This window comes from Suncus etruscus, chromosome 9 (genome assembly GCF_024139225.1).
Source record: "Suncus etruscus isolate mSunEtr1 chromosome 9, mSunEtr1.pri.cur, whole genome shotgun sequence".
In the NCBI taxonomy this organism is placed as follows: domain Eukaryota; kingdom Metazoa; phylum Chordata; class Mammalia; order Eulipotyphla; family Soricidae; genus Suncus; species Suncus etruscus.
The window spans coordinates 85,092,005-85,105,671 of NC_064856.1; the positions used below are offsets into that span (position 1 = coordinate 85,092,005).

Genomic DNA, 13,667 nt, shown 5'->3' on the forward strand with positions numbered 1-13,667 from the left:
CTTGAGCATGTTTTCTGAAGGTTGCATTTTAAATTCTGTCTTCTGTCAACTAAGAAATATGTATTTACCAATACACTATAAATAATTGAGAGTAGTCTTAATCCTTAGTTTTCAATAATTTACTGTCTTCTCTTATGAATTCATCATCTGATTTAATTGTACTCTTTGGGATGTATCTTTTCATAGTACACATGGGTATGCCTATATATGTCTGAGTATGTTTGTTTCTTGATACATTTATGGTAAATTGCTTTAGTCATTCTGTATTCAGACATTTAGTTTGAGATCTTTATTAGTGTATGGTGATTTTATATAAAGCAATGTATTTGAATCTTTATATCTGAAATTATTTCATGAAAACCAAAAATTTTTTTTCTTTTTGGGCCCATACCGAGTAGTGCCCAGGGGTTGTTACTTCTGGCTTTGTGCTCTGGAATCACTCCTGGTGGTATACAGGGGACCTCATTTGATATGGAATCCAGGAATTGAACCTGGGTTGGCTGCTTGCAAGCAGCACCCTACCTGCTATATTATAACTCTTGCCCTTAAAAACTATTTTTAATATAGAATTTAGGGGGAGGTAATTCTTTTTTATTTCCCAGCAAAAGATGCGACCTTTAGTAGAAAGCAGTTCAGTCTTACAAACTTTTCAAAGTTTCTTGAAAATCTAAAACTGTAATTCCAGCAACTACAATACTCCTGATTTGTGTGTGTGTATGTGTATGTGTGTGTCTGTGTGTCCAACTTAACCTATGAGAGTTTTATATGTGTGGGTATTGATGTTTTGCCTAGACTGAGTTTGTGTGGATGTGTACATGTATGTCTTATATATGAAGATACATATGACATGAACTGTGTGTGTGTTTAGTCTAGGGTCTGAGAGTTTATATTAGGTGCAGGGGTGTGTTTGTGGGGTGGCGGTGTTGTCTAGGCTAAGCGAGTTCATATGAAAGGAACTTGGAACTCTGCCCTAGATTTGTCCTTTGGGGTTTACATTCTTTCACAAAACATGCTTTGAACTGTGAATTGAGGTAGATAAAAATCTAAGTGAAATTAAAATGAAGGGAATATACTTATTTAGAATACTGTGATAAATCTTGTTAAATTTTTTAGCTATTAAAACATGCTGTAGTAACAGCATATAAGTTATCTTTGTTGCTCTAATGAATCATGGTCTTTAGTTGGTTCTGATTTCCCATTTTTCAGCCACTTAGTTTAGAATTCTTACATTGTTTATAATAAGTAGTGACTCTCACTTGACTTCCCAGTCTTAGCACAAGTCACTTTTAGATTCCTTTACTTTAAAAGAAAACCACTACCCTTCTTTTCCTCTCCCCTGCTTGCAACTTGTGTTTTGATTTAGAAACCAAGTCTAGACGTGCTTAACACTTTTGAGTTTCCATCTTTTCCGTCCCACTGAAATGTCTCTTAATTTACCTTTTCACTGATGCACTGTGCTGCTGAATTTGAACTTATTTTATAATGGTAATCCAGAGGTAAATAATTGGGAAACTTTTCATGGAATAATAGTCAAATTAAAATGGAAAGACTATGTGGTCTGGAGTTTGATTTGTTTGGAGGAGGATATACATTCATTGTCATCTCTTGTCATTTCATTTTAAATAGTTACATAATCATAATTGCTTTTTATTCTAGCAAAATTATGTGCATTCTAGAATTTTTGGGAAACCAGCAAAAAAAAATTTTTTTTTGGGAAACCAGCAAAAAAAATATATTTATATATATTTATTTATATATGTAGTTATGCAAACACACAGGCAGTGCATATGTAGACATGTATTCAGTAAGAATTACTTATAATTCCATGACCCAAAAATCATTGCTGAATACTTGGGTATGCATTACTCAATTTTTCCACAGATATGCCAGCCCACATTCTGGTACTATTGGTACTTTTTGTAACTTATTGAATCACCATGAAATACTAAGTTAAGAAGTTGTTCATGATTGACTTTCAGTCTTAAAATATTGGTGTTAAGGGCCGGAGAGATAGCATGGAGGTAGGGCATTTGCCTTGCATGCAGAAGGACAGTGGTTCGAATCCCAGCATCCCTTTTGGTCCCCCGAGCCTGCCAGAAGCAATTTTTGAGCCCAGACCAGGAGTAACCCCTGAACACTGCCAGGTGTGACCCAGTCCCCCACTCCCCCATATGTTGGTGTTAGAATATCAGTCCCTTCACTAGTGTCCATGTCTCTCCACCAGTGTCCCTTGTTTCTTTCCTATCCCCTAGCATGCCTTTATGGCAGACACTTCTCTTTTTTCCTTTTTCTTTTTAGGTCCTGTGGTTTGCAATACTGTTATTGAAGTGATATTATGCATATCACTACATACTTTCAGCCCCCAATTCTTGTCTGAAATGGCCTTTTCCCACTAATATTCTATACTAGTCCTTTCTCTGACCTAAGCCTGTGTCAGGCTTTCTATTAAGGACTAGTTCTCATGGCCTTTGTTTCTATTGTCTTTGGGTATTTATGTTTTTACAATGCTTACTATTTATGCTTTACTATTTAATATGGAGAGTCACACCTGGTGGTACTCTGACTTACTCCTGATTCTGTTCTCAGGGATCTCTGCTGGCAGGTTCAGGGCACCATATGTAGTACCGAGACTCGAAACTGGGTCATTTGCTTGCAAAAAATACTACCTGATGACCTGTCACTTTGGCCCAAGGTTACGCATATTTATAAAAGAAAACAAACCTAGTCTTGTTTTGTAGGTGAAGCTGTGAGTGCTGGAGATGCCTTATGTGAAATAGAGACAGACAAAGCTGTGGTTACCTTAGATGCAAGTGATGATGGCATCTTGGCCAAAATAGTGGTAAGATTTTATTTTGATTGTCTTTAATAGGATAAAATTTGTAAAATAACATGAAATAAAGTTGCTTTCTATTGTTGCTTTTGTTTATAATGTTAACTTACCTGGTTCATAATGTTTTTTTAATTTAGGTATTTATTTTAGTGTAAAGGTCTAGTACTAGTCAACAGTGATCATAAAATTTAAAACTATTTCAGTTATGGTATGAGTTCCCTGGAGGAGACAGACATATGCTGACTTCAAGGAAGATCGAAGACCATTTGAGGTAGAATTTGAAGATAGTAAGATATTAAAGCATAGAGTAAAAACCTTACACGAATGTTTTATCTGTATTACATTTTATCCAACCCAGGTTTTTCTGAATTGTAAGTAAATCAATTATTTGCTCTACTCCTAATCTATAAATTAAACCAATTAAGTTGATCTGAACAGAGTATTATTAGGGAACTTTATAGTCACACTCAGTGGCTTCGTCCATATTCTACTAATTCTTTTGGTTTGGACGTTATTATAATTACCATAATAACTATATTACAGGTATATATAGCATATTTCACCTTGATTATAAAGTTAACAATCTTAGCTATTAAATACATACTTTCTGTTCTTGAACTTTTTTGTGGTAAATATCCTGTAGGTCTACAAGTAAGGTAAAGGATTTTAGATCTAAATTTTAATATATGTAGTAATTATGAATATTTTTTCTCTAGACAATCTTTCTTATAACTAAAACTATGGAGCTGCAACTTGGATACTCTAGTGAGATTAATAGAAATTGAAGTTTGTACAGCCTTTAGTCAAATCTTGTATCTGCATGAAAGGATACTTAAATAACAGAGTATAGCATAATAAAAATAAATATTAAAAAATAGGGGCTGGAAGCAGTGGCACAAGTGGTAAGGCATGTGCCTTGCCCTGTTAGCCTAGGATGAACTATGGTTCGATCCCCAGCATCCCACATGGTCCCCCAAACCTGGAGTGATTTCTGAGTGCCGAACCAGGAGTAACCCCTAAGCATCACTGGGTGTGGCAAAAACAAACAAACAAAAATAACCAAAAATATAAATAAACAAAAAATAATAGGGGGCTGGAGAGATAGCACAGCGGTAGGGCATTTGCCTTGCATGCAACCAATCCAGGATAGACGGTAGTTCGAATCCTAGCATCCCATATGGTCCCGCAAGCTTGCCTGGAGTGATTTCTGAGCGCAGAGCTCTAGTAAGCCTTGAGTGCCGCTGGGTGTGACCCAAAAACCAAAAAAGAAAATAATTGCATGATTAAAAATAATTATGATGGGCCAGAGTGATAGCACAGCCAGTACGGTATTTGCTTTGCATGTGGCCAACCCAGGTTCCATCCCTGGCATCCCATAGGTCCCCCCAAGACTTCGAGGAGTAATTTCTGAGTGCAGATCCAGGGGTAATCCTTCAACGCTACCAGTTGTGGCCCCAAAACCTAAAAATAAATATGAAATATTTACACAAAGTATTATGATTTATGTATGTAAGACTTTAATAAAATTTACCCCTTTGGAGAATTGCCTTTAAATTGTCTGTGGAAAGTGATGATAATCTTGTAACATTTGAAAGAAAAGCAAACATACATAGAAAAGATAAAAAGGTGATAGAAGTAAGTGCCCTTGACTAGTGGAATTTAAATGGTTTTCCTTTTAATGTCCCATATTTTCTATCTTCCAATATTCCAAATTTTATAATTTACTTATTTTTGTAATGTGAAGTATTAATCTGTGTGAAAAAGTAAAACAGATGGTCTTTAATGCATCATTATTTAAGGTAATATATGGTATATATATATGTACTGATAGAACATGCTTGTTTCTTAATACTAATACATTTAGCATATAGAATTGCAGTTGAGATTATAGGTTCTGTATTCATGCTTGTAAGTTTTACAAGTAAATAGTTGCATAATGATTGACAGATTCTTGACCATCTGCCTTTTTTTTATAATAAAGGAGAGATAATAATACAATTTATGTCTTGAGGTAGTAGTGGAAATTATGTAAGATAATATATTTATCCACCAGTGTCAATAAATGTTGTTATTATTATAATACTTGTTTATAAAGATCTTGCTCACTTACCATTTTTGTCAATCTTATAATTTGTATTGGTTGTTGATGTTCATAAAGTAAGTTTCCATTTGCATGTGTAGTTTGATTTGTACAGATAAGTTGTACATCTGTTAATTGTTCTTTGATGCATTTTAAGTTCTGATCTGTCAGCTCACCTCTGTTTTGACCATGGATAATGGATAATACATTCCTTGCTATATTTTCTCCAAGGAACACATTTTGGAATGTTATACTCTACTTAGGTATAAATTTTCATTTGTATTTCCTTTTTTTTTTTTTTTTTTTTTGTGGTTTTTGGGTCACACCCGGCAGTGCTCAGGGGCCACTCCTGGCTCCATGCTCAGAAATTGCTCCCGGCAGGCACAGGGGACCATATGGGACGCCGGGATTCGAACCGATGACCTTCTGCATGAAAGGCAAATGCCTTACCTCCATGCTATCTCTCCGGCCCCTCATTTGTATTTCTTATTAAAGATTACCCTTTGCCTTTTTTAGTCATCTTTATTTTATTCTTTTTATTTTTATTTTTTACAAATATAATTTTTATTTTGACCATATTGGCTTACTTATCTTTCACAGTAATACTTTAGGTACATATTAACATTGGATCAGGGGAATTCTCATCATCAAATTTGTCCTCCCTCCACCCCCCGTTCCCATTTGCATCCCATATCCCCCACCTCCCCCCCACCCCGGCTCTATTTTATTTTTGACATTTTCCTCAGACTTAGCTTGTCCATGTGATATTGAGACATGTTTAAAACGCATTGCTGAAAATATTTTTAGAATAAAAAGGAATGGAAAGCAAAAGTTTTTGTACCTTTATAGCTAGGAAAATGTAAATATAAATAATTATACTAAAAATAGTGCTTTGACTAATTTATGCAATATTTTTGGACAAGAAAAAGATTATTTTAATTCCCATATATAAAATTTTCATTTTATAATAAGCTTCATTTTATTGTGTATGCTTTTGGCAAGCTGTGTTCTTGGCCCTAGTTCTGAATTATTTGACTATGAAAGTCTTCCAGAATTCATAGTATTTTCCACTTAACTGCTCAGTAATGCATTTTAAATTGCTAACAAAGTCGTGGGTCCACGAGGCCTATTTATCTCTCTCTAATGCTCTGATAAGGTAGAGGGCTGGAAGATAGAATGGATAGCCACTGTAGCAGAACAAGTAGCTATTTCCTCACTAAAGACACAGTTATTTTCTCACTAAAGAAAAAATATGCATATATTTAGGGCTGTGTGACTCCCCCCCCACATGATTCTTGAAATAAAAACGGGAGTGCATTTATAACACATTGTTTATATGTACTTCTTATGGAAAAAGAGAGGAAATGCATAAATGGGATATAACTAATGTCTTCCTTGTTTTGTTTTTGTTTTATCTGTCTTTTTTTTTTTTCTTTATCACACTTCCATTTCCAGACTTTCTCCTAGCAGGTTCAACCTTTATTTTTCGTTGTGAATTATTTTTCATTTTATTGGCACATTTAATAAAAAAGATTTTTTTCTAGAAATACGTATAAGAATCAAGGAAGTACATTTATAAACTTAAAAAATTAAGCGTTGAGATTCTCACTGTGCCAGCTCCATAGACTCAGTCTTTTCTTGAAAGCGGTTTAAACGAGGCTGTGAAAAATTGTAGTTACACTAGCCATGTAGCGGAAAGCTGGCAATCTTGAGAGGAGAGGGCAGGCCAACCCCCTATCCCGAAAAAGCTACATCTGCTGACTCATCACCCAGAATTACTGCTTTGTCTATGGCCCTGCTTTGCCACTCCTCTACAGTTCTCTGCAGAGATATCAGTCTGACCCAAACTCCAAGTATGCTGGTGTTTGGGCTGAATGAGTTTGGGCACACCTTCCTCTGCATTCTACTATTTCCAGGAGACCTGCCAGCTGAGAACACTCCTCACAAAAGCCATAGGATCAGTAATAGTGCTTTAATTCCTGGACAACTTTATTTGTATGATGCTGTCAACCTCATCAGAACAGAGTCTAGATGCCAATACATTGCTGAAGTCACGTGTTTGGAAACAAATGAAATAACAAAATGATCAGCTAGAAACAATAGTTTATTGAACCTCTGCCAATGTCATAATGACCCCATTAGAGATACAGTAATTTTCACAAATTTGTTTGTTAATTTATTTTATTTTTTAACTTTTTAAAAAAATTTTTATTCTTTTTTTTAGTATCTTTGCTGACACTTATCTAAAAACAATTGTGTTACAGTTAACTATGTTAGCTATGTGATGCATAAGTAAAAAAAAAGTGTTGATATTAAACTTTTTGGAATACATTAAAGATATGAAAATTATTAAAATTAATGTATTTTATTTATTTATAAATGTAATTGTAAAAGTATAAGTCTTAAATTTATAATCAAAATTAGAAATATAAATTGTAATTTATAAATTATAAGGAATCTATTTTCAGCCTTTTGAAAAGGTTTTGTTTTGTTTTTCCCCAAAATTTCGTATCTGAGTTTCATTACAAATAGAAAATGATATTACATTTTAATTAAAGCAAGAAACAAGGCTGAAAGACTACTAATAATGTTAAATAATAATTGAGCTATGTGCTATTGAATAGTTGTCTACATTGTTAATGTAGATATTTTGTGATTTTATTTCTAATTTAATTCCAGTTTACTTCATTTAATGGAAGAGTTAAGTTCTCGTGTGCTCCCTATTAAATCTATTAATTTTTTTTGCAGGAAGTCTAAACTGTTACACACATGCTCATTATAAACTTAGTCTTTTTTTGGGGAGGGCACACCCTGTGACACTCAGGGGTTACTCTTACTCTGGCTGTGCACTCAGAAACTGCTCTTGGCTTGGGATCATATAGGACGCCAGGGGATCGAACCAAGGTTCGTCCTAGATTGGCCACATGCAAGGCAAACACCATACAGTTGTGCTATTTCTCCAGCCCCTAAACTTAGTCTTAAAAATGAATTTTGAATACCTGGTCTTTTAGATGACAGTGATTAAGTTAGAATATTGGAATGATTATTTGAAAAGTTTATTACAATTAGTCTAATTTGACTTCTAACATTGTTAGGGTTTTATGTAAATTACCTGTGATGATCGAAAGAGTATAGGAAATTATGACTAAACATAATTTTTTTCCTGATTTAAACTTTAATATAGTGTTTAACTTCTAGTTTATGCTTTCATTTTCTATTTTTTTAATTAAATATATTTTTTATTTAAGTAACATGATCATATTTGGGTTACAGTCATAACCAGAACATCCCCCTTCACCAGTGCAACATTACTCCCCCCTTCCCATCCCTTGCCTGTTTTCGAGACTGGCATTCTACTACAGTAATTTGTTAAGTTTAGTGAGTTGTATTTTTTTCCTTAAAGGATAAGAGTAAAAAATATAGTAAAGGTGTGATAGTGGCAATCGCCAATGTTTGCATAGGTTCAGAAAAATGGAGAAAATGGGAAAAAAAAAATCCTTGACCTGATTACAAAAAGGCCTCACCCCAGAAGTTTATTGGCATAAGACAGAGTCTGGGTTCCAGGCATACCAATCTATCCAATTCCAGTCATTCTCAAGATCCCGGTGAAACTTTTTCACACTTTACCATAGTTGGTATCAGACTTTTATATTTAAAGATTCTGGATTCTGTGCATTTCTTTCGTTGATGTCAGGCTGATGTGGAGCATATCATTAAATGCAGAGCAATCTACTCTGCATGCAGTCTGTTGCTGAGTCACCTGGGTGTTGGGAGTACTCCTTGGAGTCAGTCAATGCCAAAGCAGTGGTAGGACTTCTCTAGTAGAGGCTTGGGTCCTGGGAATGTTAAAGACAATTGTGGTTCTTTCCATAGTTCAGGTGTGTGTGGGCGATGCCCATTCTTCTGAGGCCTGAGCCATACATATCATTATGCCAATGTTCAGGATAAAAGGCCTAATTACATTACCAAATTTGTGTTCCCATCTCTGTTAGATAAGAACTTGTTTGTATATGTATTATTTTCCCATTTTAATGTGCCTATGCAAAGGAGAAGCAATGCCACAAGATATTGTTGGTGCATCTGGGGGCCAACAAATAAATTCCAACATTTCCCGTAACTTGGTATAAACGTAAAATCTACACAGAGTTACTCTTCTACCAGTATTGCTTATAAAACAGATCTCATAGGGGGAAAAATCAAGCAATCAAATAACTAATCTAGTGGGCAAAATTGTCACAAATGAGGATATTTGAAAAGAGTTATAGATGTTAAGGGAATACATCTGAGATATACAAAAGAGATACATGTGACCCTTTTATAAACATAATTTTTTGTGAATTTTAATTACCATATTTTTTGCTCTGTAAGACACACCTGACCATAAGTTGCACATAGTTTTTGGATGCACTCAAGCTTCAGCTCCTCTGCACTCAGCTCCAGGTGGCATATGCTCCATAAGATGCACTGCGGGGGGTGTGGGTTTGCATCTCATGATATGAAAATACAGTAATTTATTAGTAATTCAGCCATCAGTAGATTTTTTATTTTATTGATTTTTTTATTTTATTGGTGGACTATTGTTCAAAACAGCCTTCACAGTTAGCTTTCACAGCTTTTCACACATTTTTTTTTTTTTGGCTTTGGGACCACACACAGCAGCGCTCAGGGGTTACTCCTGGCACTACACTAAGAAATAGCTCCTGGAGTGCATTGGGATCATATGGGATGCCAGAGATTGAAACCCAGGTTGGTACCAGGTCAGCCGCATGCAAGTCAAACACCCTCCGTACTGAATTATCACTCTGGCCCCAGAATACTTTTAAAAAGCTAACGTAAGGCCCAAGGTTTGTACCAGTGATAAAGCAGTTATTTCATGTATGTCCTGTCCTAGGTTTGATCTCCAGCACTGCAATAAAGCAAACATGTATGGACATTGAACCAAGTAAAGCAATGTTTTCTTATATTGATTACCTGTGATTCATAAATAAAATAATTATTTGGGAATGACTAGCGAGAGAGCTTAGGTAATAGATCACTGGTGCTGAGTTCTATCTTGTGACTCTCAGATGTTTCCAGGCATTGCCAGGGGTTATCCTCTGGGCCTGGGGGGTCTAGTGCCAAGCATTAGGCTTTCTAACCTCCTGGTCAGGCATTACTGATAGTGACACTGCTCTTTGCATCCCAGTTCTGCCACATTAGCAATTTCATATTGTTTTTGTTATTATATCATAATACTTTAATTTTTTGGGGGGGACCCACACCCAGTGATGCTCAGGGGTTACTCCTGGCTATGTGCTCAGATATCATTCCTGGCTTAGGGGACCATATGAGACACTGGGGATTGAACCCAGGTCCATCCTGGCTCAGCTGCTTGCAAGATAAATGCCCTACCACTTCAATTTCTATTCTGTGTCCCACTCTACTAGCATCTTACTGATATTTTCCCTATGGATGTATATTTTTTTAATATGGTTTTATTTTATTGTTAGGTTCCCCACTGTCTGTTTTCCATTTAGTTGTCTGAGACTCCTTCACACTTGAATTTTATAGTTTGAACATTTATGGTTAATTTTGAAGTTGTGAAATCTTTGAATCTTTTCTATAGACAATATTTTTAATTGTGACATATGCTCTTAACACCCTAGAGCAAATTCTGTTCAATAGAAGATATTCTCAGTTCTAATTATTTTCATATTGAAATGGTAAATTCCAGAATCAAGTGGAAAACTATCTAATCTGTGCATAAATTAAAAGATGAATCATAAAGAAAAGGATGAATCAGTTATAATCTACCCATATCTTTTTTTATAAGCTTGATAATCTGTCCCATATCTTCTCTTTTCAGCTTGCATATATATCTTTTTCATTTTTTGGATTGAAATATGATTTGTAATATTGTTAATAATGATTACCTGTGCATTACTCCAGCACCATGGACCCATCATTACCAATGTATCCACCTCCCTTTCTCCAGCATCCCAGTTTCCCTCCCTTTCAACACCTTCCCTGCCTTGCAAATTCGATTATGCAGATCAGTTCTCCCTTTATGTTACATTTGCCTCTTTGGTGCTACCTTGCTTTGTATCTTTAAGTCCACATAAGAGTACTATCATTTTTATCCTTTTTTTTTCTGGTTCACTTCACTTATCATGATATTCTCTAGTCCATCCATGTTACATCATTATTTATTTATTTATTTATTTATTTATTTATTTATTTATTTATTTTTGGATTTTGGGCCACACCCGGTGACGCTCAGGGGTTACTCCTGGCTATGCGCTCAGAAGTCACTCCTGGCTTGGGGGACCATATGGGACGCCGAGGGATCGAACCGCGGTCCGTCCTAGGCTAGCATTGGCAAGGCAGACACCTCACCTCTAGTGCCACCATGCCGGCCCCTTTGTTACATCTTTTAAGCTTGTTTTTAAAACATCAGCAACCCCATGAAATGCTGTATGATAATTTCATTTGGGGCCTGCGGTTTCTACTTTTGGTATTAAACATATCTGTTGTCAGACTGTCTGAATCCTGGCTTGTATATTTACTAGCCTTATAAAAATTTGGACCAGACATTTTTTTTCCTAGGCTCAGTTTCTCATTTGTAAATGGGAATAATACTAGCATTTCACCTCATGAGGCTGTGAGGGAAATCAAATTAAATTAATACTCTAGTAGAGCAAACAGTATCCGACACATAAATGCCAGGCTGTTAATTAAAAGTTTAATTAATTGTTCTTTATCTCTGCATTAGGGCTTATTAATTCCTTAGCTTTTCTTTTAAACCAAACTTATTATACTTCATATATAGCCATGTAAATTTAAGAATAGGAAACAACTTAAATTTGTATAATAGTTTTAGCAGATGGAATTATATCACAGAGAAAAGGGCGCTTACTTTGCATGCATCTTACACAGGTCAATATCTGGCATGCTGTATGGTCCCCAAACACACCAGAAATGGGCCGAGCCAGGAGTAGTCTTTGAGCACCACCAGATGTGGCTCAAGTAAAACAAAATTGTATTATAGTTTTGGCTATGATGCAAAAGCTTTCACTAAGTTTTTAGACACCAACTTGTAAGTTTAGCTCATTTTAACTACTCTGTTCTTGCTTTAATTCTCAGGCACTCTAAAGTGTCCTGTTTAAAAGAAGAAAATTATTTAAATGACCATTTAACTTATTTTGGTCAGAGGGAGTTCTTGGGCCATCTCTGACATGCTCAGGACTTATTTCTGGCTCTTCACTCTGGGATCACTTTTTGTTGTTGTTGTTTTGTTTTTTGTTTTTGTTTTTTGGGCCACACCCAGTGACACTCAGGGGTTACTCCTGGCTATGCGCTCAGAAATCACTCCTGGCTTGGGGGGATCATATGGGACATCGGGGGAATCGAATCATGGTTCGTCCTAGGCTGGCCCTTGCAAGGCAGATGCCTTACCTCTAGTGCCACCACTCCAGCCCCTGAGGTCACTCTTGGTAGTGATACTTGTGGGACTTGTTAGGGGTGCCAAGGATTGAACTGCAGTCAGCTATATCCAAGATAAGCACCCTTTCCACTGCACTATTTCTCTATCCCAATTTTCTGTTTCTTTAATGGACTGATCCTCTGCAAACAAATTGTCCATTAGGAAGTACTGTACACATTTTGTATTTTTTACTTATGAATTTATATCTTTGGGTATTCTGATGAATCCTTTCTTTTTGTTATATTTAGCACATTTGTAGGTGATTCATTTGAGCCTCTGTTGATGCTCTGGGTAGAGAGGATCTATCCTAGGTAGGTTGCATTCCTAAGATTAGAACTCAGCCTCTTTGAATATCATGAAAGATTACGAACAGAGTAACTGAATCTTCCATATGTTATGATTTATTCTCTAGATCTGCCAGTCCCATGCTGTGTCTTAAACATGAATTTCCAACTCTACTAGGGGCTACACTGTGCTTCAGTTTTGATCATATTGAGTATACTTTTGGAAAATCAGCAAATTGGAGGAAGCCACCACCACCACAATAATACCACCTTCCATCTTTAAGCAGCAGTTACTTGATGCCTGGTACTAGTCTAAGTGTCTCCTATATAACTCAAGTCTTCTCTATGAAGAAGCTACTGTTACTATTTTAATTGCTTCAGAACCAGCAAGAATTCTATAGAAAACTGGGAGGGAAGACTAATACTTTGTATGACAGATTTCACACAATGAATATTTCATCATTAACAGTCTGTTGTTTTGGTAGCATGAAGTTTAGAAATTCTGCATTTAGCATTCCAAAAATCTTTGGTACAAGAGTTGGAGAGGGCTCTGATCAAGTGCTACAAGTGGTGGAACTCAGTGTATAAAAACTGCTGACTCAGGAGCAATAACAAAGGCTAGTTTGGAATCTAAACAGCTTTCAAAAGTGTGTTATTTGCTCAGTTACCAAAGTACAAACTCGCTTTAATTTTTGTGTGCATGTCAGGGATTAAAGCCAAGGCTCGCACATGCAAGTTTAGAAGTGTTTATAAGTGATTTTGATCTTTTTAATCAGAACACTGTTCAGTACTTAATGAAGTTATGAGCCTGAGTCTGTAATAATTTTCTTTTTAAAACGTAGGTAGCATGTACTCTGCTGCTGAATTTCATCCCTGATAATAAGCAGCTTTACATATTTGTAGATTACCACCAGTGAAATTGTATTGAAAACTAACACAAGGGCCCGGAGAGATAGCACAGCGGCGTTTGCCTTGCAAGCAGCCGATCCAGGACCAAAGGTGGTTGGTTCG

The 13,667-nt window shown here is 35.9% G+C and overlaps 1 protein-coding gene across 1 annotated transcript in view; it reads left to right on the forward strand.

Moving 5' to 3' along the window:
* Positions 1 to 13,667, forward strand: part of PDHX (pyruvate dehydrogenase complex component X) — a 64,202-nt gene that overhangs the window by 19,154 nt on the left and 31,381 nt on the right. Inside the window, 1 exon segment of the mRNA XM_049779989.1 lies at positions 2,739 to 2,839. Coding sequence (XP_049635946.1) covers positions 2,739 to 2,839 — 101 coding nt within the window.